General features: G+C 53.3%; 1 protein-coding gene across 1 annotated transcript in view; it reads left to right on the forward strand.

Annotated features, from left to right (window-relative positions):
• Positions 1 to 25891, forward strand: part of SYN3 (synapsin III) — a 413512-nt gene that overhangs the window by 323253 nt on the left and 64368 nt on the right. The window contains exon 6 of the mRNA XM_062201982.1: positions 20913 to 20975. Coding sequence (XP_062057966.1) covers positions 20913 to 20975 — 63 coding nt within the window. The remainder of the gene's footprint in view (positions 1 to 20912; positions 20976 to 25891) is intronic.

Raw genomic sequence — 25891 nt, forward strand, 5'->3', positions numbered from 1 at the left:
CCACATGAGATGCCAGCACTGCAGGCAGAGGCTTTACCCACTATGTCACAGCACAGGCCCCTAGAGCATAACTTTTTAAAAAAGCAAAAAGCAAGGTGGAGTCGCAAGCTGAGAAAACTCCGAGCCAGGCATGGCCAAGGAGTGCCTGCAGTGCCACCAGGCTAGCTGGTGACCAAAGCAAGCCAGGAAAAAGGAGGTGGGTGGTCACAAATGAAGGTGTGTGCCCCATCCCTGAGGACCTGGGGGTGTGGGGCACAAGGGTAGCTGGGTCAAACCATCATTAAAGAAAAGCCCCAGGAAAGGTTTTTGGAGTCATGCTTAAACACAGCTTGGGCCACCTGCTGGCCATACAAAAGTGCTTGGGTCAAGCACTGACCCCGCTTCTTTTTTTTTTTTTTTTTTTTTTTTGACGGGCAGAGTGGACAGTGAGAGAGAGACAGAGAGAAAGGTCTTCCTTTGCCGTTGGTTCACCCTCCAATAGCCGCCGCGGCTGGTGCACCGCGCTGATCCGAAGCCAGGAGCCAGGTGCTTCTCCTGGTCTCCCATGGGGTGCAGGGCCCAAGGACTTGGGCCATCCTCCACTGCACTCCCTGGCCACAGCAGAGAGCTGGCCTGGAAGAGGGGCAACCAGGACAGAATCCAGCGCCCCGACCGGGACTAGAACCCGGTGTGTTGGCGCCGCAAGGCAGAGAGGATTAGCCTGTTGAGCCATGGCACCAGCCTGACCCCGCTTCTGATTGCAGCTTCCTGCTAAGGCTCATCCTGGGAGGCAGCAGGTGACGGCTCAGGTGCTTGGATCTCTGTGCCTTTGTGGGAGACTTGGATTGGGTTACCTGCTCCCAGCTTTGGCCTCACCCAGACCTGACTGGTACAGACATTTGGGGAGTGAACCAGCCAATGAAAGATCTCACTCTGTCTCTGTCTCTCTGCCTGGCTAATGAGTGAAAATGGATATTTTCAATTTTTTAAAAACAAAGAAAAACTCCATATCCAAGTTTTTTTTTTTTTTTTTTTTGACAGGCAGAGTGGACAGTGAGAGAGAGACAGAGAGAAAGGTCTTCCTTTTGCCGTTGGTTCACCCTCCAATGGCCGCCGCGGTAGCGCGCTGCGGCCGGCGCACCGCGCTGTTCCGATGGCAGGAGCCAGGTGCTTCTCCTGGTCTCCCCTGGGGTGCAGAGCCCAAACACTTGGGCCATCCTCCACTGCACTCCCTGGCCACAGCAGAGAGCTGGCCTGGAAGAGGGGCAACCGGGACAGGATCGGTGCCCCGACCGGGACTAGAACCCGGTGTGCCAGCGCCGCAAGGCGGAGGATTAGCCTGTTGAGCCACGGCGCCGGCCATATCCAAGTTTTTATATGCAATCTCCCACTTTATAAACATTTTTTAAAGAAACCAACAACACTGGGTCTACAGAGCAGAGACCCCCCGCCTCGGTGTGTGCTGGATTATTGGGTATGCGATTGTCATCGACTCCCTGCTGAGGCCAGTACTAAAATGCACTCAACCTGGAGCCAACGTTGGCATCTCTAGGACTTGAGAAAGTGATTTCTGCTTTCCGAGCAGTGAATGGGCCGCACTAGGACATCCTGGCAAAGGAAGTAGGTTTCAATTTTGCAAGGCCTGGGTTCCCCAGGAGCAGGAGGGAATTCTGTTGGCAGAGCCTAGATCCGGGAGTCTGTGAAGCTAGCCTTCCCCGTCTCCCATGGCTGTGCCTTCCAGCAGGTGCCCAGGCACCAAAAGCCCTCATCCTGTAGTAATAGCCAAACTCTATCTGCATATGCAGCACAGGTACCAACAATTTGAGGGCTACCAGACAGCTCCCTGGAGGCACTAGGTGGTAGGAATTGTGGGGAGTCAACTCAGGGGAAAGTGCAAGGCAATGGGGGTGACAGGAAGGTGCCTCAGAAAGTTCTTACCGACAGAAGCTAGAACATTTCAATAGTCAAGGCAGCTATAGCCAGGCAGGTGCATCTCCACCAAATATCAGCTCAGCCCGCATCAGAACACCACCTTCCTGTGTACTGCTAGGCAGACCCAGATGTAGTCAAGTGATTTGAAAGCAAGCCCCTTCCCAGCCTCTGGGGATCTCTCCCACAAGCCTGCTCCACTCCAGGGCTCCCACCCCAGGCCTCCCTGGGCATTGGCAAAGAGCAGGCATCGCTCCAAACCCTGACTTCATGCTGACCATCAAATCCCCAAGCCAAGGAGGGAGCAATGATGTCATTGTCCCTGTGTTTCCTAAAAGCAATCATCAGACTCAAAGAGGATCAACTTTCAAGGCACAGAGCCAAACAGTTGATCTTGGCAAGGGTCTCCGAGGATTGCCTCATAGACGGAAAGGGCTGGCATGCACGCATGCACCATCCGTCAGGAGCTGGGAGGCAGGAAACCCTCGGAGGTGTCGAGATGGAGAATGTCGAGTCTGAAACAAATGCGAGGCCATGTCATCTCTTCCCGGCAGAACTCTGGGAGTCAGACAGGGCTGTGCCACCCCACCCTGGACCAGAGTCCCCACCTGTTTTTATGAAGATGTCACCAGACTTCTCAGTTGGAGTAAGTTCCATGAACGCAGGACCTTGCTCATTGCCGTACTCTGCCAATCCGGTGTGGAGTTAATAAATCAATTCCTGTTGGCTGGATGAGTGGCAAGGAGGAAGGAGCTGAGAAGTGCCGGGAAGCAGTGTGCCTGGATCCTGGAATCCATATGTCTGCTCTGGCCGGCTGGGCCTGCTGGTGGCCAGGCTGGGCAGGCTGAGGGGTGGGAGGACTGCCAGTGATGGGTGGAGGTGCACATGTTTGCATTTCAAAGAATCTCCTCGGATAATCAGATCCCTGTAGTTCAGAACCTCACCTTCATACCTCTTCCACTGGCGTGGTTAGCCCAACTCTTTTTTAAGGATTTGTTTTATTCGCTAGAAAGACATATAGAGAGAGAGGTCCTCCATCTGCTGGTTCACTCCCCAGATGGCCTCAATGGCTGGAGCTGGGCCGATCTGAAGCCAGGAGCCGGAAGCTTCTTCCGAGTCTCCCACGTGGGTGCAGGGGCCCAAGCACTTGGGCTATCCTCTGCTGCTTTCCCAGGCACGTTAGCAGGGAGCTGGATCAGAAGTGGAGCAGCTGGGACACGAGGACGGGTGCCCATATGGGATGCCGGTACTGCAGGTGGCGACTTTACCTGCCACACCACAATGCCTACCCCAGCCCAACTCTTCACAGCTATGTGGTCAACCTATTGTGGCAAACACTGTTGAAAAGGCCCCACTTGGGGAAATGTAGAAGAACCATCCCTAAACTATGTTGCTGTGTCTTAGCTCTGTCATGCCTGCGACCCTGAGCAGGCCACGTCCCCTTTCTGGGCCTCAGTTTCCCTTTCTACATAGTGCACAAAATAAGCTGGAAATATCCAATGTTCTTAACTTTAGTAGAATTGTCTCAGCAATCTTTTAAAAATAAACAGAAGCAGCCATGGAGCCTCTCCCTGCAAAAATGTTCTCCCTTGCCAGAGTAGAGGAACATGTCTGCATCCAATTTTTGGAGACCCATGGTCCCTGATAGCCCAGCAAGGGAGCCAGGGCCAGAGCCTTGGGGGCTTACTAATGTGCGGGTCCCCCCCCCCCCCCCCGGTCTTTCTGGAAAGTACCCAGAGTGCGGCTGTGAAACAACACATCCCAGCTGCCCATCGCTGAAGCCGTCCGCAGCCAGCTCCCCCCTTGCCGCCTCGCTGGAATGAAGGGGCCCTGGGCTCCACTTGTGACTCCAAACACAGTGCCTCCCAGGCCCCACAGCAGAAAGGGTAGGCCTCACAGAAACGAGACAGGGAGCACAAAGGAAGTGCAGGCAGCTCGACCCGGAAGGACTTTCCTTCTCTTCTGCCTCCCCTTCCAATCTGGTCTTCCGACACTTGGACAGAGGCAGGGGCGAGGCTTCGAAATCACGGCTGAGAGTTGTTAATGATGGAGGCCCAGAGAAGGAGGAGGAGAGAGGCCAAGGGCCCTGATGCATATGGGCAGGGCCTCCACACTTTCCCAGCCTGCTGGGTTTTCAAAGCTGTTTACAAAGCTGGACCGACGCAGGCCAGCTGTGCAGACTGCAGGTCAACGGGGTCTTCTGTGGGGCTCGGGTCCACCCCCAACCCTGTGCTCACACCCCTTTCTGCAGGGGAGGCAACCAGGTGTGCCATCAGCCAGATGAGTCTAGGACTTCTCCCCACCTGTGGGGACCCAGCAAGACTCCCCACAGCCTCAGGACTTTGCTGCTGCCTAGTTGGGTAGACGTGCATGAGTTGCTCGGTTTCTCGGGGCCTCAGTTTTCCTTTCGGCTATAAGAAACTAGAACATCCTAAATGCACAGAGGATGGGTGTGTGTGTTGCATCAGAGAAGGGAGTCCCGAGATGCCGACTTTGGGCCCAAAGGGAGACATGGCCAAGGGCCACTCCAGCTGTTTCCTGGCCTGGGCTCAGGCAATTCTGTTCAGACACAGCGGAGGGATTCAGTGACCCCCCCGGAGACCTCCAGGACCCCCACTCTTCTTCCTGACACCATACCAGCGTCTCCCCCTTGAATCTTGTCCTGCCCTAAGGGACGGGCATGGGGAGGGACTCACAGATGAACCAGGACAACAGAGCTCCTGCGTGGCACAGGGGAAGCTGAGGCCACGTGCAGGGCCCCCCCCCCCCCCATCTGGGTGACACCATCCTTCGATCTCCACCTCTGCCTTCACAGCCATTGTTAATGAGACACAAAAGGCAGAAGCCTTGCCTCCACTATACACAGACACTGAGGTGCAAGTTACAGAACTAAGCTGTGAAACCCAGCCTTCAACTCAGGGCTCAGCTACGTCCTAGGGGCTCAGAGCTAGAAGCCCTTAAATGAATCTTTTTCACTTCCCAAATGAATAAAGTCCAGAGGTAGAGCAACTCAGCCAGCAGCGCATGCTTAGGTAGACCAGTACTCTCAAACTTCAACACGGGCACACACATGTGCGCGCACACACACACACACGACCCACCAGGGCATTCCATTAAAATGCTGATAATGAGCAGGTGTTCTAGGGTGCAGCCTAGGATTTGGCATTTTTTTAAGATTTATTTATTTGAAAGTCAGAGTTAGAGAGAGAGATACAGAGAGAGTGGGGGAGAGAGAGAGAGAGTGAGAGAGAGAGAGCTTCCATCCACTGGTTCACTCCCCAAATGGTGGCAACAGCCAAGGCTGTACCAGACTTAAGCCAGGAACTTGGGCCATTTCCTACTGCTTTTCCCAGGCACACTAGCAGAGAGCTGGATCGGAAGTGGAGCAGCCAGAACCCTAACCAGAACCCATATGGGATGCTGGCATTGCAGGCAGTAGCTTAACCCATTAGGTCCCAAGATTTTGCATTTCTAGCCAGGGCCCAGTGGTGCTGCTGCTGGTGGTCCTGCAACCAAACTTTGAACACCAAGACTTTGGACCTCAGGGATTCTACAGCGAGGGCCAGGAGGGAGGAGGTCGTAGGTACACACAACTGCATTTGAGCCCTTCTCTTCTTGTGTAGTCCTTTACCTTGCACCCATTTTACAGATAGGTAAACTGAGGCTCAGAAAGAGAGTAGCCAAATTGGACCCAGTCCTCGATGTTGCACGGAGGTGGGACCCAACGTTCTCCATCACTAGGCACTTCCTGCAGAGGTGAGCTCAAGGCTTCGTGGCCCTGAACCTGAGCCTGCAGCACCTCCAGCTAGGGCTTCCTTTCCTGCTGGGACCTCGGGCTGTGGGGCTCCTTTTCACTTGCTGGGGACTGAGCTGCTGCTGCTGGCGCAGGGGTCCCTGCATCCCGGGGCTGAGACGGTCCTGTCTGCTGAGAGATTTAAGGGCTTGGCAGCCTCTCCGTTCTATTATGCGGCCCCTGAACATTCCGTCCAAAGGCCTTTTGGCACGACATGCATCTTCAGGATGAAAGGGGGAAAAAGCAAACGCTGCCCTCGCTCATTTGCCTAATTGAAAAGCATCTAGGGGCTTTTTTTAGAAGGAGGGAAAAACACCCCATCCATCTGAGACGGAGGAAGCACCTCATCGAGGAGCCAAGAGAAAAATGGAGACGTAAGTTTCGAGTGCTGACATGTTAATGGACAAACCTTGTGCCTGGGTTGTTTCTCCCAGCCCCTTTCAGCCTGGAAACCAGTGGCTTTTTGGAAGCACTTGGGCTGGGAGGAAATTGCTTTTTCCTAAGGGGAGACCCAAGCTCGGCTAGTTTTGCAGTGGCTCGGTTCAGCCCATAGACATTTACCAAGGGGCCACTCCGTTACTCAGAATGACGCCCTGTGGTCGATTTACTCATTCGATCACCAGAGATTCTGGGATTAGGGCGAGTCCCGTGCCATACGTTCATCCATTCATTCAAGAGGTGGCCACCACCAGGCTCCGAGCCCGGCTCTGAGGCTGGGAGGGGGTGGAGAGAGGAATGGGCTGGCTACACCTTGTCTGCTCACAGCCGCAGCCAGGAAGTCATTGCTTCCCGTGCTAAGTACCACAGTCAAGTGTGACGCTGGAGAGATCTGATGCTCGGGTCCACGCTCACTGCCTTGCCTGGGCTCCTCCCTGTGCCACAAGAGCAGGAGGCAGGCAGCCCACTCGCATCCACAACAGATCTGCTCCCTGCGGGCCTTGGGGCTGGGGTCTCTACCTGCCCCCCACCCCAAACCTCTCCAATCCCTTCCAACCCCAGGCACCTGCCAAAAGTGCTTCCGAAGAAGTGAGCGGTGCCATTCCCTGACTGAAAACGCTTCCCAGGCTGCCTCCCACAGCAGGATGAAGTCCAACCGTCTCAGAACCATGTGCAAGGCTGGTCACAGGGCGGCTCGTATCTGCTGTTCAATGCTGCACGCCTCTCGCCATCATCCATCCCTTCTCTCTCATCGTGGGGAACAGCCCGAGGCTCTCAGGAGTGCTCAGACCGAGGGGTCCCTCTCTTAATTAAACAGAAAGGCTTCTTAGGGAAGTGCCCAGGCCTGCGCCCAAGCAGAGAGCAGCAGGAGTGGCCTCCGAGTGCCCACAGTCCTGATCTATTAGCCACACAGCCCATGCTGGCCTCACACCCACTCCCACCCATGCTGCAGTATCATAAACCTGCTGTGTCTTTGCATTGGACAGTGTTCCATATGCATGTCTGAAAGGTGATGAGAGACTTCCCTTTATGCAAACTCCAGAATTTTGGGGGGAAAGTGCTAAAACAGAGCAACTAAGTCTGTGCCATGATTTTTCTTGATTTTTTTAAAGATTTATTTATTTATTTGAAAGGCAGAGTTACAGAGAGAAAGAGGTCTTCCATCCTCTGGTTTACTCCCCAGTTGATCACAATGGCCAAGCTGTGCTGGTCTGAAGCCAGGAGCCAGGAGCTTCTTCCAGGTCTCCCATGCGGGTGCAGGGGCCCAAGGACTTGGGCCATCTTCTACTGCTTTCTCAGGCTATAGCAGAGAGCTGGATTGGAAGTGGAGCAGCCAAGACTCAACGCAGCCTCCGTATAGCATGCCGGCACTGCAGGTGGTGGCTTTACTTGCTATGCCACAGCACTGGCCCCCTGTGCCATGGTTTTAATGTGTGCATTTAATCACCAATGTTTTTTCACACACACTCCCCCACACACATACAGTTACACACACCCATAAACACACACCCATGCACATACCCATGCATACACAACACTTTCACACACACAGGACAATGTCTTTGTGTCTACCCTCATTTGCAGGGAGCATTAAAGAATCCAACGGATCCTGGCTTTAGCCTGGCCTGGCCCCAGCTATCACAGGCATGTGAGGGGTAGGCCAACAGATGGAAGACCTCTGTCTCTCTGTGTCTGTATCTTTGCCTATCAAATAAAAAATAAAGTTTAAGTCAGTAAAAAAGAAAGCAACACTTACTGAGCACCTACTATGTGCTGGGGAAGCAATGAGCAGCAGGAGCTCTGTCCTTCCCCCAGGGAGCTCAGGCAAATGCACATGGAGATAAACAGGAAAGGGCGAACACAAGTGGACTTTGTTGGTGAGATTGAGTCCATGCTCAAAGCTCCCCCTCTGAACGGCTTCAAAGTTAGCCAGACCCTAAAAGCCTTTGGAAAATTAAGGTCATTTTCAAAAGGGAAGGGGTAATGGCCTTGTAAGAGAGATGGGGGACCAGACATAATTTTCTCTGTCTCTCTCATCCTGCTCATGAGTGTCCACTACCCTTCCTTTTTGGTCCCTTGGAAGAAAACTGCTTCTATACCCCTGGCACTTGCATTGCTCACGCCAACCAATGCTCCAGTTCTCTGCGGATCCCAACTAGGTGTCCTATAGCTGAACGCAATTCTGACACTAACGGATTGAGAGCTCAGCCCCCCAAGGCTGTCCCCACTTCAGATGCCGGTTGGCAGCATTGAGCTCCCAGGGCACCCACAGCTCTGGCTGACTTGGCTACAATTTGTGAGTTCCCACATGCCTTTGTCATGTATGATAATTTACCATAATGACTCATGTGATTCATGGAGACACTTTACCTACTTTTGCGGATTGATTATATGGGATGTTATAGTTTTTTTTATTTTCATTTATTTGAAAGGGAGAGAGACACAGAGAGATCTTCCATCCACTGGTTCTGGTACCACCACAGCCAGGAGTGAGTCAGGCCAAAGCCAGGAGCCCTAAACTCAATCTGGGCCTCCCACATGGGTGGCAGAGACCCAGGAGTTGAATAATCTCCTGCTGCCTCCTAGGGTGGGCTCTTCTTAGCAGGAAGCTGGAATTGGAAGCAAAGCCAAGACTCAAACCCAGGCGCTCCACCCAGTGTGAGATGCGGGCATCCCACGTGTCGCCGTGACTGCTGTACCAAACACTAACCTCAGCTATAAAGGATCTTAGAAACCATGTAAAGAACAGTTAGATGATGAAGCCCGCAGGGCAAGGTCCAGAAGGACCTTGAGCCCAGGAGCTTGTGTCTTCTTGGAGCCGGGGTCTTCCACACTCCCTACCCCTCATCATCCTGGACACTCCTGGAATTCTGGAATCGTGTAGTACGAGGATTTCTTCGGAGACTTCATCGCTTAGGCATGACCAGTGATTAACTCAGTCTCCAACCCCTCTCCCCTTCCTAGAGGATGGAAGATGGACCTAAACCTGCACACTTCTGATCGTTACATAGTCCACCTGGTGACCAGACTCCCTCCTAAGCTACCCAGAGAGAGTCACTTTATTAGAACTCAACAAGAGACACTCCCTACATCCCTGTCCCTCAGTATTTGTAAGGTTTTAGGAGCTCTGTGTCGGAAATGGGGGGCAGAGAACCGACACAGGTCCCAAAACATTCTTCCCTCTTGGCCCTTGTTCATGGGATGACAAAGTCCGCATGAAGGGGCTGGAAACAGAGCCTCCTAGCTCCGATAGCTGCACTAGAGATCTCGCTCCAGCCACCTGCCTGCAAAGGGCTAAAGAAACAGTAGGACATGAGGCACACCAGGTTTGACACACACCGGATGCAAGGACCTGCCAGCTGGTGTTTCCCAGGAAGAATCGTCCTCCTTCCCAAGGGTCATGAATTCAAGAGATGCCCAGGTGGATATTACAATGATTGCTGATCTGGGACATTGCCAAAATATCAGCCCTGTCCTTCAAACTCGCTAGGGCATTCATTTGCCTTCATGGTCTGCAGTCGCTGAAGAGACATCCGGGTATTCCAAACCAGCCTGAGGTCAGACACCACCGGTACAACAGAATTCCATGTGGCAGTAAAAAGGAAAGGAAGTCCTAACGTATGCTACAGAGTGCACGAAGCCCAGTGAGAGATGCCAGTTGCAAAAGGCCCCATATTGCATGATTGCATCGATAGGAGGGTCCCAGGTAGGCAAGAGAGAGGAGAGATTCGTGCTTGTGGGGAGCTGGGTGGAGGAAAGAGGAGTGACTGGCAAAGGATACAGGGTTGCATTTTGAGTAAGGAAAACATTCTCAGATCTGACAGTGGTGATATATTTGCAAACTGTGACTATACCACGAAGACTGAATTGTATACTTTTAAAAAGGTCAATTTTGTGTGTGTGAATTGTATCTCCCTCAATTTTTTTTTAAAATGTAGTCACTATCACTGCAGCTATGATTAGATTTTACAGTGTTAAATGAAAGGTTATGCAACATTTGCAAGATAAAAAATAAGCAATACCATCATCTGAGGCAGGCATTGTGTCATAGTGGGTAAAGCCGCCACCTGCAGCACCAACATCCCATGTGGGCATCGGTTCATGTCTGGCTGCTCTACTTCTTCTTTTTTTAAGATTTTATTTTATTATTCACTTGAAATTTAGAGTTACAGACAGACAGAGAGAGAGATAGAAAGAAAGGTCTTCCATCTACTGGTTCACTCCCTAAATGGCCGCAACAGCCAGAACTGAACCAATCCGAAGCCAGGAGCTTCCTCCAGGTCTCCCATGTGGGTGCAGGGGCCCAAGGACTTGGGCCATCTTCTACTGCTTTCCCAGGCCATAGCAGAGAGCTGGATCAGAAGTGGAACAGCCAGGTCTTACACCAGTGCCTATATGGGATGCCAACACTGCAGGTAGGCAGAGGCTTAGCCCACTATGTCATGGCACCAGCCCTGCCTCGCTTTTGATCCAGCTCCCCGCTAATGTGCCTGGGAAAAGCAGTGGAAGATGGGCCAAGTGTTTTGGCTCCTGCCACCCACAAGGGAGACCTGGATAAGGCTCCTGACTCCTGGCTTCAGTCTAGCACAGCCCTGGCCATTGTGGGCATCTGCCTTGAACTCCAGGAGATGGCAGATGGAAGATACCTCTATTCTCTCTCTCTCTCCCTTTCTCCCTCTCTCCCTCTCTTCCTCTCCCTCTCTCTATGTCTTTCAAATAAATAAATAAATCTTTTTTTAAAAAGTCAGAGTTTGATTATATTTCTACACAGGAAAACAGACCCATGGGCCGGCGCCATGGCTCAACAGGCTACTCCGCCTGCGGCGTTGGCACCCCGGGTTCTAGTCCTGGTCGGGGCACCGGATTCTGTCCTGGTTGCTCCTCTTCCAGTCCAGCTCTCTGCTATGGCCCGGGAGTGCAGTGGAGGATGGCCCAAGTGCTTGGGCCCTGCACCCGCATGGGAGACCAGGAGAAGCACCTGGCTCCTGGCTTCGGATCATCGCGGCGCGCCGGCCACAGCGCACCGGCCACAGCGCACCGGCCACAGCGGCCATTGGAGGGTGAACCAACAGTAAAGGAAGACCTTTCTCTCTGTCTTTCTCACTGTCCACTCTGCCTGTCAAAAAAAAATAAAGAAAGAAAATAGATCCATGGAATCAGTCTGTATATAAGGAATATCCGATAACCCCATCCTATCAATCAAAGGTTAACTTTTAAATCAGATTTTAAAGCAGATTTTTGCAATAAATAGTACAAAAGGAAAGACTTTTAAAAAAATGTTCATAGCTGTTTCAGGTGATAATTGGGAGAGGGAGGTTGATTCAAAGTGAGTGTCAATTTAAATGACCCCCAAAGAATCTCCAGCTAGGAGGAGACGGGTGTCACAGGTCCTGTGCGTGCAAATTTGAGTGTCACAGCAGCCTTAATGGCCAATGTGCATATCGCCACATCCCGATAAAGCAAACAAGACCCCAGGCCAAGGAGCTTGCCCAGCGGCATTGGGTAGGAAGTGACACTGACAGTATTTGAACCCGGGTCTGTGTGGCATCAAAGCCAGCATTCACTCTTCCACGGCGTACCAGAAATAGAGCTTCCCCGAGCTGAGCCAGCGAGGGAAATGACGCTGCCGCCTGCGTGTCCCCTCGAGCAGACCAGTTGTGTTGGACACAGTGCCAGCCAGAGCACCGAGAAACGAGACACCGCATCTGTAGCTTTCATCTTCTAGATGTGGCCAGAAACTGGAGCAGAGAAATGTGGAGAGCGGAGCAGCGTGGTTTTCCTTTGGCTACTTTCTGAAGTAACTAAGAAAACGGATGGCAATGTCCGGTGTTCATAATCATCTGACTTAGGGAGAGGACTTGTCCCCACCCAGAGAAGGAGCTGGAACAAGGCTGTCCCCAGGGAAAGTGGGTTTCAGTGGGAAACCCGACGCGGGCTCAGGTGGGGTCCTGCAGCCTGCCTGGAGTCCCGGGTGTCGCTGGGCATGTGGTTTGCATTGGGAGCATCACCCAGAGGAGGGTCCCCGTGGGAGAGGAGCTGGCAGCCGGAGCCTGTTCCGTGCCATAAACATCACACAAGCAAGACCAAGAAAAGCCTGCGCAGACAAACACTGCCGTCCTCTCAGCCTGTTTATTTTTGACTATTCCGTTTCTCAGGGAAACAGGAAATGTAAGAGAAAGGAATGTTTGCTTCTTGCCAGGGCAGGTTTCGTTTAATTATTCTAAATACGCTACCGGTATTTTTCCAAGACACGCTAAAAGTAGCAAGAGGTGAGGCCGAGGGCTCAGAGGTGGCACGGGGAGGGCAGAGAGCTTTCCGCTGGGCGAGCGGACCGCAGAGCAAACATTTCCAGGGCCATCCTGTGAGCCGGGCCTGGCACAATGCACAGGTGTCAGAAGGGGCCCCAGGAGGGCAGGCGGTGGGACCATGGAAGGTGGCTCAGTGACAGGGAGAAGAGAAGCTGTTTCTGATGGGAGGTTCAGGAACTTGCTTGGAACTGTTGAGTTGGAGAGACCTGCAGGTCCCTGGGGGTGGGTTCAGGGATGGGGGAGAGGGGTAGGTCTCTAATTTAGGAGAGGCCTGGGGGCCCAGCCATGAGCAACAACAGACACATGGACCCGTAGTTTCTCATGGAGCCTCGAGTGTCACAAGGGAGTCAGCCGTTCATGGAGCAAGCACACAGATCAATCAAAAATGGCAGAAGGGCTGGAAAGGAGGAGGGGGGCCGGCCCGGGCCTCAGCGGGAGATGAGAGCCAGCTCCTTGGGGGCGCTGGCATCGCACAGCCTGAAGCGTGAATGAGACCCGCATGCGTGCAGAGCCAGGAGCAGGGACTGCATTCTGGACCACAGTGGCAGCACGTGCCAAGGCCCTGTGGCTGAGCAAGCAGAGGTGGGATCAGGGTTGCAAAGAAAGCCAGTGAGACCAGGACCGAGAACTGGAGGGGGCTCACGGGCGCAACGCGGGCAGGGGAGAAGGCAGAAGCCGAGGCCAGGGGTTCTGTGTGCACGTGTTTCATTCGTCCAGGTGGCTTGTGGATCAGCAGCGCTGGAGTATCGGGAAGGACTTTCAAAGGTTGTGTTGTCCATTCTGCCCCTCCCGACGGAGCATCCATGTGTGCCGTGCTTATAATTCCAGAGAGCCGGTCAGCCACCCACAGCAAGGCGAGCGAAGCCGCTGTGGAGATGCACCTGCCCACTTTGGAATGAATCTTTCTTAAACACCTGCAACAAACCCCACTTCCGGCCTGCCCCCTTTTCTGCCAAAGGCTCCGTCATGCCAGCTGCTCCCCAATGAGGTCTGGGTTTCCTTCCCTCTCCTCTATCCTTCCTGTTCCCCAGGTCTGAGGAGGCCTTGCACATCAGCCTTGGCCCTTGCACCAAGCCCCTTGTCACCTACCGGCCCTTGTCACCAAGTCCCTGGCATCACAGATTGGAGGGGCAGGGGAGTAAGCAGGCACGGCCACCCATACCTCCCCTAACTCCACGAGCCACGGTCACTTGGTGGCCAACATCTGTGACAACATCCACTCCTGCTGCCCAGCTGGGGCCACTGCTGTGCTCTTCCTAGTTAGGAGTTGAGGCAGCCACGTCACAGGGGGGACAACGACTCAGCCAAGGCCTCACGGTTATAAGTGCACAAGCTAGAGGTGAGCTTGGGTCCCGCCAGCTCCAAGTTCGTGCTGCTGCCGCCTTGCCTTTGTTCTGTTAGTAGAAGAGCCGGTGCTGTTCTAGCGGGTCTGCTGGCCGTCCCCCACCTGGCCCAGTGAAGTCAGCCGGGTGGACAGAGTTCTGGGCCCCTGCTGATGGAGGTAGCCTGATTCTCTAGCAGCAACTCCGCGTGTAGCAAGGACGGTGGGTTGGGGCTGATGCCCAGCTCCTCTGAGGCAAACAACTTGACCTCTCTTGGCCTTCTTCTCCCTTATAGAGAACAGGAACAAACATAGGAGCCACCTCCTGATATCGAGAGGCCCATCAAGGTGCACAGACCCATGCCTGGTGCACAGGGAGCACCCAGTGACTGGGGCTTTGTCGGAAGAGTCTCCCTACATCCCGTTCTGTACACATGTACCCCACTGCTTCCAAACCCTCCATGGCCACCCGATGTCGCCTGGACACAGCCCAACCCCATACCTCCGTGCCAGGGCCCTCCTGGACTGGTCATTCCCTCTATGTCCACCCTTGTCCCCCCTGCTTCCCCAGCAAGCCTGCTGCTCAGTGAGCCTCATCAGCTCCTTGTCTTCTGCATCCCTCGTGGCTCTGCGGTCTGCACATCTCTCCCATCCGTCCTGATGGCTCTGTCTAACCCCATTCGTCAAACACAGCACGCACTGAGCGTGTGCTGTGTGGAGCCCAGTTAGCAAACCAAGCATGGATTCCTACCCTCAGGGCACCTACAGGGAGTGGAGAAAAGGACAGTAAAGAAATCAATAGATAATCACAAATGGTGGTTAGCCAAGAAGGGAACGTTCACAGGGAGACAGAGAGGCAGGCTAGCAGGGAGCCTCTGCCTTAGAGCAGAGGCCATGGAGGGCTGTCCAGGAGCAGAGCATGGCCACTGAGATGCGAAGAATGGGAAGAGATTAGCTAGAAAAGTGTTAGGAGGGATGGCTTGGAGGAAAGGGAGAGCATGTACAAAGGCCCCGTGGCTGGTCCAGTCTGTAAAGAAGTGACGGGCTGGTGGGTTAGAGTGTAATTGGTTGGCAAAGGCTGAGCGGGGGAGGAGGGGATGGAGAAACATAGGATGAGATGGGCAAGAGCCAGATGCGGCTGCATCTCCAAGGCAGGGGTGGAGGCCCAGCTCCTCGAAGTCTCCCCCAGACATCATCAGTTCTCATGTTCCTCCTACAGATTCTTCTCGGCCTAGGTTCTTCTCCCCCTTAGCCAGAGCCCAGAACGTGGCAGCAATGGCCTCCTTCGGTGGGAGGCTGCCCCAGACCACCCCACAGCCCCCTGATTCTCCAAGTCCACAGCAAAGGACAGGGCTGTTTCGATGCGCATCTGGGCCCATGCTGCTCAGACTCCGATGCTCCCAAGGGAGCCCCACCACCACCACCACCACCACCACCACCACCACCGCATGAGCTCTGACTGCCCCCACTTACTTCGGTTTCTTTGGCTACTTTTGAATAAGGCCCTTATCAGGGTGGGGATCTCTGTTTTCAAAAATTGATCTGCTGCTTCTAACAGGATGTCAAGCCTCTGACGCCATGGGGCAGGGCTGAACTCCGAGCGCCCGGGGGCATGTGAGCAGGGCCAGGGGGGGCCTGCGACAGCCTGGTGCGAGCCTCCCCATCCCCAGAGTTGCTAAATAAAGCTATTGTTGGGGAAGGAAGAGAGAAAATAGCCGACAAGATGTTTTTTGTCCTCCGTGACCTGTCTGTGTTTGGGGAGGGCCTGGCATGCTGCAGGGGGGGAAATGGCCATGGCCTTTGAAAGCCGTTGGGACAGCGTGGGGAGGGAGGGGAGCAGGGGAGAGGCACGGGCGTCTGGGCAGCTCCACCGTCCTCTGCTGTCTGTCCCTGGGCTAACGGCTCGCCCGTTTTCTTCTCTGGAACGTGGAGGGGAGGAAGGAATGCTAACGGTTGTAAGGCACCTGGCGCCCCTCCTGGTGCTGATGGGCCACCCGGTATAGACGTAGTCGTTATTGGCCTGGGTGAGCGGACAGCCCCACGCAGCGTGCTCTGCTGCGGCACCCACTGTCTGACCTTGGATCTGACAATCGGCTCTGGAAACTATCAGACGGCGGATGTTCGGTGCAGCAGGTGAAAGGCCCCACCTGGGAAGCCCATGTCCTGTAGCGGAATACCTGCGCTTGAGCCCCGGCTCCACGTCCTGTCCCAGCTTCCTAGGAATGCAGCAGCTGATGGTTATAGCACTTGCATTCCTGCCACCCACGTGAGAGACCTGGGACGGAGTTCCTGGCTTTGGCCTGGCAGAGCCCCAGCTGTTGGGGGCATGTGGGGAGCCAACCAGCACGTGGAAGATCTGTCTCTGTAACTCCCTGTTGCTTTGTCTGTGCCTTGAAAATAAATAAAAATGAAAAAAAAAAAAAAGAATATAAAACCCATCAGAATGACTCCAGATTCTACGAGTTCACCCTTGGAGAAGCTTGGGGCCGGGCTCTAGGAACTAGAAGTCAAGTTGATAAAGACCTGTGTGGGCACATGTGGAATGAAGTCTTGCTTAGAGTAGTGGAGTGGGGTGGGGGAGAGGAGAGAGAGAATACACAAATGTCCATCAACAGGACAGTGGCTAAAGACTCGGAGCCCATGTGGGAGGATCGTGCGGCCGCGTTGACCTGGGGGCCGGGGATGTGTGCTGTGGTGGTGAGTGGTAAGAGCCGAATTTGAAAGAGCAAGCACCAACCTCAACCGTCTGTGTACCTCCCTGTTTGCAAAGACCGAGCATGGAGAGTGATGGGTGGACACGCAGCAGGCTGTGAGGCCTGTGGCCCGGGCTGGGGAAGGGGAGCAGGGGAATAATATAGAAGTTGGCTGGCGCCGCGGCTCAATAGGCTAATCCTCTGCCTGCAGTGCTGGCACACCAGGTTCTAGTCCCGGTCGGGGCACCGAATTCTGTCCCGATTGCCCCTCTTCCAGGCCAGCTCTCTGCTGTGGCCCGGGAGTGCAGTGGAGGATGACCCAAGTGCTTGAGCCCTGCACCCGCATGGGAGACCAGGAGAAGCACCTGGCTCCTGGCTTCGGATCAGCATGGTGCGCCGGCCATAGTGGCCATTGGAGGGTGAACCAATGGCAAAGGAAGACCTTTCTCTCTGTCTCTCTCTCTCTCACTGCCCACTCTGCCTGTCAATAATAATAATAATAATAATAATAATAATAATATAGGAGAAGTGTCTACAGCAAGAATAGGATAATATTTCTGGTATGAGGGATCTGCGAAAGTTCATGGAAATGCAGATTAGGGAAAAGCTACGCATGAATTTCAAAAATCTGTGTGCCAAACTCACCTTTAAGTCTGCTTTTCCACAAACTTTTTAAAGTACCTTGTATAATGTTAAGTGAGAAGATAGATGTGACATTCTCTCTCTAACATTATCATAGAATACCCTGGGATTTTTAGAATAAAATGTTTAACAGTTCTTTGAGAGGCCGGGAGAAAGAGAGAGAGGAGGCTGCGCTTTGCTGGCTCATGCCAGCTGGGGTTGGATCGGGCTGAGCCACAGCTGAAACCCAGAGCCAGGGGTGATTCAGAGCCTAACTGCTTGAGCAATGGCCCCTGCCTCTGAGGCTCTCCATTAGCATGAAGCTGGAGTCACAAGCCAGAGCTGAGATTCGAACTCCAAACTCCAATGTGGGAAGTGGGCACTTTACTGAGTGCCTTAACCACAGGCTGCGTGTACACCCCCAGACCATGGTAACGCTCCCCGTTCAGACCCATCCTGCCTCCCCGAGGTCCCTCCGAACACCCTCCTCCTCCTCTCGACTCGCAGGGTCCCCAGGGATATGGCCCTGGATTGCCCCTTCCTTCTCCCCGACACCAGCCCAGCCTCTTGCCAGACTCCCCACGCTTCCAAGAGCCATGCTAACTCTACCGACTCAAAGTCGAAAATGGCACCAAAAAATTAGTTTTCCCTCGGATCAGGGAAATTCATTGCTTTAAAATAGTTTTCAAAGTGTTTTCTTTGAAATATTATCCTTAAAAAGGCCCAGATAGTTTACAAATGACCTTCTGAGTCCTCTAACTCTAGAGGTGGCCCGGGCTCCTGCTACTTCTGACAGTTAATCCCGTCCCCCAACCTTATTGAAGAAGGCTGTCGACGGGCACTCCTTTCAACTCTGGAGTTCTGTTAGCGATCGTGTCCAAACAGCTTTGTCGCAGGCACCATCGTGTGAGGGGCCGTGGGGTGAATCCTTCCAGGTCTGTTGGTTAGGGCTCATGCACACACCGTGGGAGGCCACTGTACTCTGCACCATTCGCTTCCCTCACATTCAAGCTTCCGAGCGCTTGTCGGGGCTCGGTGCCATGTGAGAACTTGACCATGACGCCGATCTACCCCACACTCGCCACCCCTATTATCTCACTCTGCTCTTTCCACATACAGCCCATCTCTCCAACCAGATGGTCAGCCCCTTGAGACCAGACCCCCTAGAGCCATCTTCTGTGCGTGTCACATGTAGCCATCTATGTAGGTGTCATGCGACTCATGGATTGATTTGATTTGATAGTATCAAATGTACCTGTGAGCCACGCCCACCGCCAGCTATGCATGGGATTCCCGGGCGTGTGTGCCTTGGCGGAGAGGGTACTTGTTTGAGAGCCAAACAAGAGAGCTTGACTTCAGGTTCCCTATTGTGTACCACGAGAGCAATCCCTTCCGGAGGTCAAAATCCACCTGCCAGCTCGGCCTTTACCACTGCCGGAGTTCAGCTCTTTGGGACTGTGGTGCGAGGCCCCTGTCCCCTGTGCAGCAGGGGTCACCTTCAGCTCCTGGGGGTTGCCCCATGCCTTCACTCACGGACCCCTCAAAGCAGCAACAAGGGGCCGAGCCGGCTATCTCCTGCCTTAAATCTCGCTGACCTCCCCTCCTGCCTCCAGCGTAGGAAAGTTCTTTGGCTTCTAGGGCCCTGTGATCAGACAGACAACCCCTCTGTGCTAAGATTCCCCCTTGGGGAGTGACACACAGCAGCCCTGTGGGACACCATCAGCATGGTCACAGTCTCCAGAACTTGCGTCACGAGGTCTTAGGGGGACCATTCTTAGAAATCCCACCGCCCCAACACCGGCATGTGGGGTTGGGTAAGGTTGCTGATAAGGTTCTTCCAGGTGGAAAGTGCTCACTGCAGTCACCTCGATGACGCCCCCTGGTGTCGTCTCCTGGTTTTCTCTCATCAGACTTCATCACATTCCTTCCCATCTCATCCAACGAGGCCCTGCCAGGGTCTCCGTGCTCCTTCCTTAACCACCCCACCCCGCTTGGTGCCTCTCCTCACCCCCCAAGAGCCAGAGTCAGCCCCTCCCCCACCCCCCACCCCCACTCACTCGCACATCACGCTCAGGGCCTTAGCACCACTCGGATGCCGTTGTACTTCCCCTATTTCTTCTTCCCCCAACAATCCTGTGAGTTAGGCCTTGTCATCTCCATTATGCAGATTAGAAAACAGAGGCTCAGAGTGGTTCAGGAACCTGCCCACGATGAAACAGCGGGTAAGTGGCAGGGTCTCTGGTGCATGGCCAAGTGCTCATGGAACGAACACTACACAGCAAGAAAAACTATCACAAACAGACACAGCGGCCAGCGTGAGTCTCACAGACACAATATACCAAAAAAAAAAAAAATGTGTGGGAGTATATTCTCTGGTTCCACTGATGGGAAGCTTAGACGCGGGTGGCCTGTTGCTTGGCAATTATATGTAACAGCAGTACAATGAGTAAATGCAAGCGGAGTCCTAAGTCACCTGGGAGGGGGGAGGGCAGGGAGCATGAGCAGAACGAGGTACATCTGGGGTTTCCACTGTTCCGGCAAGCTCTCCTTCCTGGAGCAAGTCCGCGTTCACAATCCTGAATACTGCTCTTTAAGGCTTTTGTCTCGTGTGAGGTATTTTGTAATCACTTGTAAGCCAAAAACCCCCAGAACGTTTGCATCGCATAATGTTAGATGGAAAGAGCAGGAAGCGAAGTCGAATATGACTCTACCACCAAGTTTGTAAAAACAGCAAAAGGAAAAGATTAAAATAAAAAGACCAGCAGCTAAGATGCCAAAACTGTTGCAAGTCTGAGGATGAGTTTATGGTCTTGTTTATAATTAACACTTCATTACGTTTTCCAAATTTTTGTAGTGGGTACACATTGGTTTTAGAATCAAAATCCACTGTTACTTATTTTTTTAATGTATTTGTTCAGCTTAAACACCAGGGTAGGGCAAATTTTAGCCTAAAATCAGGAAAATAATTTATTCGGAGTCTACTATCGGCAGTCCTGTACTAAACCTTACAGGAGACTCTTCACATGAACTTGGAATCGGACAGACCCAAGTTCAAGTCCTCCAGCCCACCCCTTTCCAGCAGCCAACTTGAGTCTCCACTTTTGTAACAGCACAATGGTGACCACAATGCCTTCTCTCCAGTGGCTTTGCAATCAGCCGCAAGTGCACGTGACAGCCTGGTTCCAGCCCCCAGGCGGAGGAGCTGGGCACAGCAGGGTGCCCGTGGCGTGGGAGGGTGGACAGTGCTGCCGGCACAATGTCTGATGCCGTAAAGCAGGAGTCCATCCCAGCCGTGGGCCTCGGGCTGCAGCCAGTGGATGCCTGTGCCCGTGTGGCCTGAGCAGCGTCCGGAGGAGGTCGTGAGCATCTTCAGATGTTTGAAGCATCATGGGCAGGGAGGACACGAGGTAGCACTGTGCCAGGAATGAGGAAGCCGCCATTCCCTGAGCGCTGACACATGCAAAAACTCACGTCATCCTCACAGCAACCCTACGGGGGGGCACCATGATTATCACCCCATCGTACAGATGACGAAGGCGAGGCATGGATCAGTATCACGTCTCGTCCATGGCTGCATAGTGGGAAAGCCAGGGCTTGAAGCCAGTTGGCTCGTTCCCCGTGCTGTTTGCAGACAGGTGTTGAGAGCGCAGAGCCTTCGTTGCAGACCCGCATGCCAGCATGGAACATGTGGGAGGCCCAGCACCTGCCGCGTCACCCTTGTGGGGATCCCTGGTGACCCCAGAGGAGTGTTCCTACAGAACACAGCACAACCACAGCCTGAGGGGAAGCACTCTGAGGTGCTAACAATGATCTCTTCTTGTCTCTTGCAGCTCACCGCCCCACACTTCCCCGTGGTGGTCAAGCTGGGACACGCCCACGCCGGGATGGGAAAGGTAAGAGGGACAGGTCCGAGGCTGGCAGTGGACACACCCACGGCTCGCCCAGACTGCCTGTTCCCGCTCCTCCTCCCTCCCTTAGCACAGGCACTCGGGTCACAGGGTTACATAGGGTCCCCAGGACGTGGGGAGGTCCTCCCCTCCCCAAGCGCGCCTTGCGCTGGGCTCCTGTTGTCTGGAAAGTTCTCCAGCTCAGCCCACCTGCCGACCCTGACCTGGAATTGCTGGCTCCATCAGCTCCGTGATTGTGGCTTAAGAGAAACAGATGGGAAGCGTTGCGTAGCCTGGGATTCTTGTGTGAGGGGTGCTGTCGACGCCTCCGCAGCTGCACCGTAAGCTCACGTCGTAGCAATTCTGTCACCTGCAGAGCCAGGGAAGTAGCAGATACACCTGGCTGCATGGGCGAAGCCCCAGGAGTCGGTCAGCGTCTGCTCAGGTAGAGAATACATTCTACACAGTGCGAACAGCCTGACCGTCTGTATCGGTCAGACCCTTGCAGTTGCAAGTGTTAAAACCTGGCTCAAGTTAGGGAGGAAAAGGTGATCCCCTGGTGTGTGTGATCAGGACATCCGAAGGAGTCCTCGACAGATTCAGGCAGTTGGGTCCAGGAGCTCAACTGATCCAGTCGGAGCTGGATAGATCTCTCTATGAATTTTGGCATTTTCTTCACATAGTCAAAACCGCTGTGAGCAGCCCACTCTTGTCCCTAGGCTGACTATCCCCAAAGAATACAGACCTTCCTCCTTTCCAGGGTCTCTCTGAACAGCCTTGTGGAACCTTGGGCCGTGGGATAGGTCCACCCCAGCAAGAGATGTGGGTATGGCTCAGCGTCAACAAATCATGGGCAGCAGAGTTGTATGGGAAAGAAAGATCCCGGTCCTGGAGATGGAGAGCAGGGCGGGGGGCAGGAGGTGGCCTCTCCAGCCCACCCATCTAGACTCTGGCTCCCACAGAACCACACGGGGGCATGTGGTCCATTGCAGGAGCCTCAGCCCAACATGAGGGCAACACTGTGCGTGCTGGATAAAGCAATCGATGCTAAACAACCCCATGGGACCCAGTAGAAGCCTTGCTTTGAATAGTCGCGCCCGGCCTCTCCACCTGTTCTCCACCTGTAACACCTGCACCACCTCTTCCCACCTCAAGTCCATTGCCTCCAGGCAGCGTGGAAAGGAAAGGATTAGGCATGTCTCACTGCTCTGGCATTTGTGAGAACGTGGGCCAGTTACACATAACCTCTCTCTCCACTTCCTCCTCTGTCGAATGGCTGGTTGGTCTCATAACAGAAGTTAAAGTGCAACCTCCCCATGCATGCCATCTGCCTCAAAGTGCATGCCGTGAGGGCAGGGATTGCCACCTGCTGCCCATCACTGTCTTCCGGGACCCAGCAGGCCACCTGCTGCACCACAGCCTCTCAGTCGCCACCCTGCGGCTGCCCCCATCCTCTCTCCCCAGCTCCCTCCTCCACCCCCTGCTGCTCCATCGATGGATGCTGCCCTAGCCTATGTCCCCAATGATCCTGTGTCACTGATTCAGCAGGCGCTTTTCTGCCTTGCCTGGATTGACCTCTCTGTGTCACTTAAAGCCATCCCATCTGTCCCCAAACTCTTCCTGCAGTGGCCTCCATGCAAGCTCACCCCTTGCTTCCTCCTATCTTTCTGCTGCTGCCCCCAACCCCCGGCTGTTCCATGAGCCTGTGCTGACTGAGCACTCTCCCTGCTGCCCGTGGCTTCAGCCGCTGTCCACAAGCCAGCCACCCCCCGCCTAGGCTTTTATTTCCCCCGTGGGGTACCCAGCTCTTAGAACCAGCTGCCTCCTCTACTTCCTTCCCCGCCTGTTTCCTAGCGAAGCCTCAGACACCGAATGTCCCAGGCCTTGCCCAGCACTTTCCCAGACAGCTGGTCTCCCTCCTCCTCGTCATCTGCCTCCTCCTCCTGTCCCTCCATCTGTGGGGCCAGAACCACCCATCCCTGAGTTGCCTCAAAACAGCAACCTGGGAGCCATCGCCCATCCTCCATGTCCAAAAGATCCCCCTGTCCGGTCAACTACCCCTTGCTACTGTTTCTCTAACATGCCCCTGTCTCTCCATCCACTGCCACTGTCTTGGTTGGATGTTCATAAAATTAGAAGATTCCCAAGAGTTAAATTTTGCCTCTACAGCTTAAAATAATCCTGAACAGCAACTGAAAAGAAGGAAATTCTTGGTGACACTGATGCGATGCCCCGGGGTGGGGATGGCTCTCAGAAACATGGGCCCAAAAGGGACTCCCAAAATTTGGAAAGGAGGGAACCTCTCCAAGGATGAAAAAAAAAAAAAAAAAAAGACACAAACTGAGGTTTGCAAAAACGCTGAGCTCGAGGGAAAAGGACTTTTCTCCTTATGTTGGGAATGAGAAAACACACAGGAACAGTCTGGACACATTGAGCAAATGATGTCATGTTCATGGCTAAGAGGGAGAAAAGCAAAATGAGTGCCTTCTCTCAGGAGAGGCATTGTCTGCCTGGAGACTGCAAAGGGTACTCCAGTAGCCAGGGAGCCCAGTGCCGTTCTGAACCCAACTGGGCCCTGTGGGTGCAGCTGCTGACCCGACCTCAGTTACACTCGGCTCCTGTAGTCCCATGCACTGATTGGTGCCTTCTCTAATGCCGAGAGTCAGAGGAGCAATAGGACCTCTGGGGAGACAGTTACATACCTAAATAAGTATGGTGTGTGGTTGGGGTCGACCAGAAGGCTGTGTAGAGGGTTTGGGGAGGGAAAGGCTCAAAGGCAAGAGTTGAAAATCCTGTTTAAGGGATGGAAAGATGGATAAGGCCCCTTAGAGGGGTTGAGGTTTGGTTGGGAAAGACAAGTGGATTCCATCAGTGGCTGTGGTGAAGACAGGCATGCCAGGGAGAAGAGCAGATGCAAACTCGTGTGGAGTACACGAGGGGAGGCATCGGGGGTCTGCACGTGCTGGGAGTGCCTGGAGATGGAAGGAATCCGAACAAACAGGAAATACTGGAAGACAGAAGACAGACCAATAGGCCCTCGCATTGGAACACAGGATGGTGGTGTCAGGAGGCGGAGAAGCTGAAATACAATGGGCTGCTATGCAGTGTGGGGAGGGCTTGGGCAGCTGAGACATCCTCTGGGGAACCTCACGAGTTCCGGAGAAGCCAGACGGGTTAGACCAGTGGTGGGGGGTTCTCCCTTTGCTCCTGTCTGCACACTGTCTTGAGTTGTCGAGTAGAGGCCAAGGATGTGTAAAACATCCTCAAATGCATAAGAATTGTGCAGCTGAAAATGCTGGTGGCACCAGGTTGAAAACTTCTAGGCAAAACTGACTTCTTTTCCTTTATTGAAGGTTTTACCAGACCAGAAATCAGAGACAGCATTAGTGATTATGGAATGCGACACATTTCAAAGAACATTCCAAAAAATTGCTATTTAGGGTGCTAAAGTCTACTTTAATCCTATAGATTTGGAAAACTGTGTTGAAGTCAATTTTGGGTCCAGAAATGCAGAGTCACAAACCTGTTCAGATACACTTAGGGGGACAAAGACATGGAAAAGTAGGCAGAAGTTCCCGAAGTTACCTGGCCCAGAAAATGTTGGAGCATTTTTTGTTGTTGAGATGGTTGTGTTTTTATTAATGTGTAAAAGCTCTTCACATATTAAGAAAATGAATCCTCCGTCATACTCTGCAGCTGTTTTTCCTCCTCTGACCATTCCATGTTGATTTTTATTATTCAGCTTTCAAAGTATCTTTGCTGTCTCCACCCTGGGAGATAGCAGAACAGCTAAGGATGGTGATCGGAATCCAGGTGACACAGTGCTTGGTTGCGAGAGCTCAGATACGTTACCCAGCCTCCCCTGCTTGAGCTTCCTCTTACGTAAAATGCAGATAACGGGACCAGCAGCCCCAGAAGCTGACTGTGAGGACGCAGACGTTGTGCATGCCGGGCACATGGCTCTGCCTGAAACAAGCCAGTGCTCAATGGGTGTTAACTGTCGCTGTAATCAGGGAGGGTCAGATCTGCTCCGGGGACTCCGAACCCCGACGTGCATGGAGGAGAGATGACCATAAGGCACCCTGTGTCGGAGATTTTACTTCTCTTGGCTATGCATTCAGTAGGAGTCAGATGAGTATTGGGTTGCCAGCAGTTGTAATCAAAAAATGCCACACAGGGGCCAGCCTTGTGGTGCAGCAGGTCTAGCCTCCACTTGGGATGCTGGCATCCCATATCAGCGCTGGTTGGAGTCCCCACTGCTCTGCTTCTCATACAGCTCCCAGCTAATGCACCTGGGAAAGCAGTAGAAGAAGATGGCCCACGGGCTCTGGTACCTGCCCTCAGTGTGGGAGATCCAGATGGAGAGCTATGCTCCTGGCTTCAGCACTGGCCATTGTGGCCCTCTGGGGACTGAAGCAGTGGATGGAAGACCTCTCTCTCTCTCTCTCCACCCCCCCTTTTTCCCTCTGCTTTTCAAATAAATAAAAAATAATTTAAAAATGCCAAGTAAATCTACAAACCTAGCCTCAACTTCATTAGTCATCAAGGAGATGCAAATTAAAACTACAATGAGATGCTACTATATAATCAGAACAGCCAAAGTTAAGGGATTAATAATATTAAGTGTTGGTGAGAACGTAAAACAACTGAAACACAAGCACACATCCAATATAACACATACAAACACACACACATCCAGTGAAAATATAAACTGGTACAACTACTTTGGAATATAGCTTGATATTATTACTTAATACTAAGCTAAGATTTTGAAAACTCGAGCTACTCTTAAGATAATCTACTGGTGGAGGGAAGCTATCCCGAACAAGGCAAGAGCCCCATAGAGAGCTGGTGCCCAGTCCACAGTCAGCAGATTGGATGGAGCTCCAGACGGGCACCAATTCTGGGAGTTTCAGAGGGAC

The sequence above is a fragment of the Lepus europaeus genome, chromosome 10 (genome assembly GCF_033115175.1).
Source record: "Lepus europaeus isolate LE1 chromosome 10, mLepTim1.pri, whole genome shotgun sequence".
In the NCBI taxonomy this organism is placed as follows: Eukaryota; Metazoa; Chordata; class Mammalia; order Lagomorpha; family Leporidae; genus Lepus; species Lepus europaeus.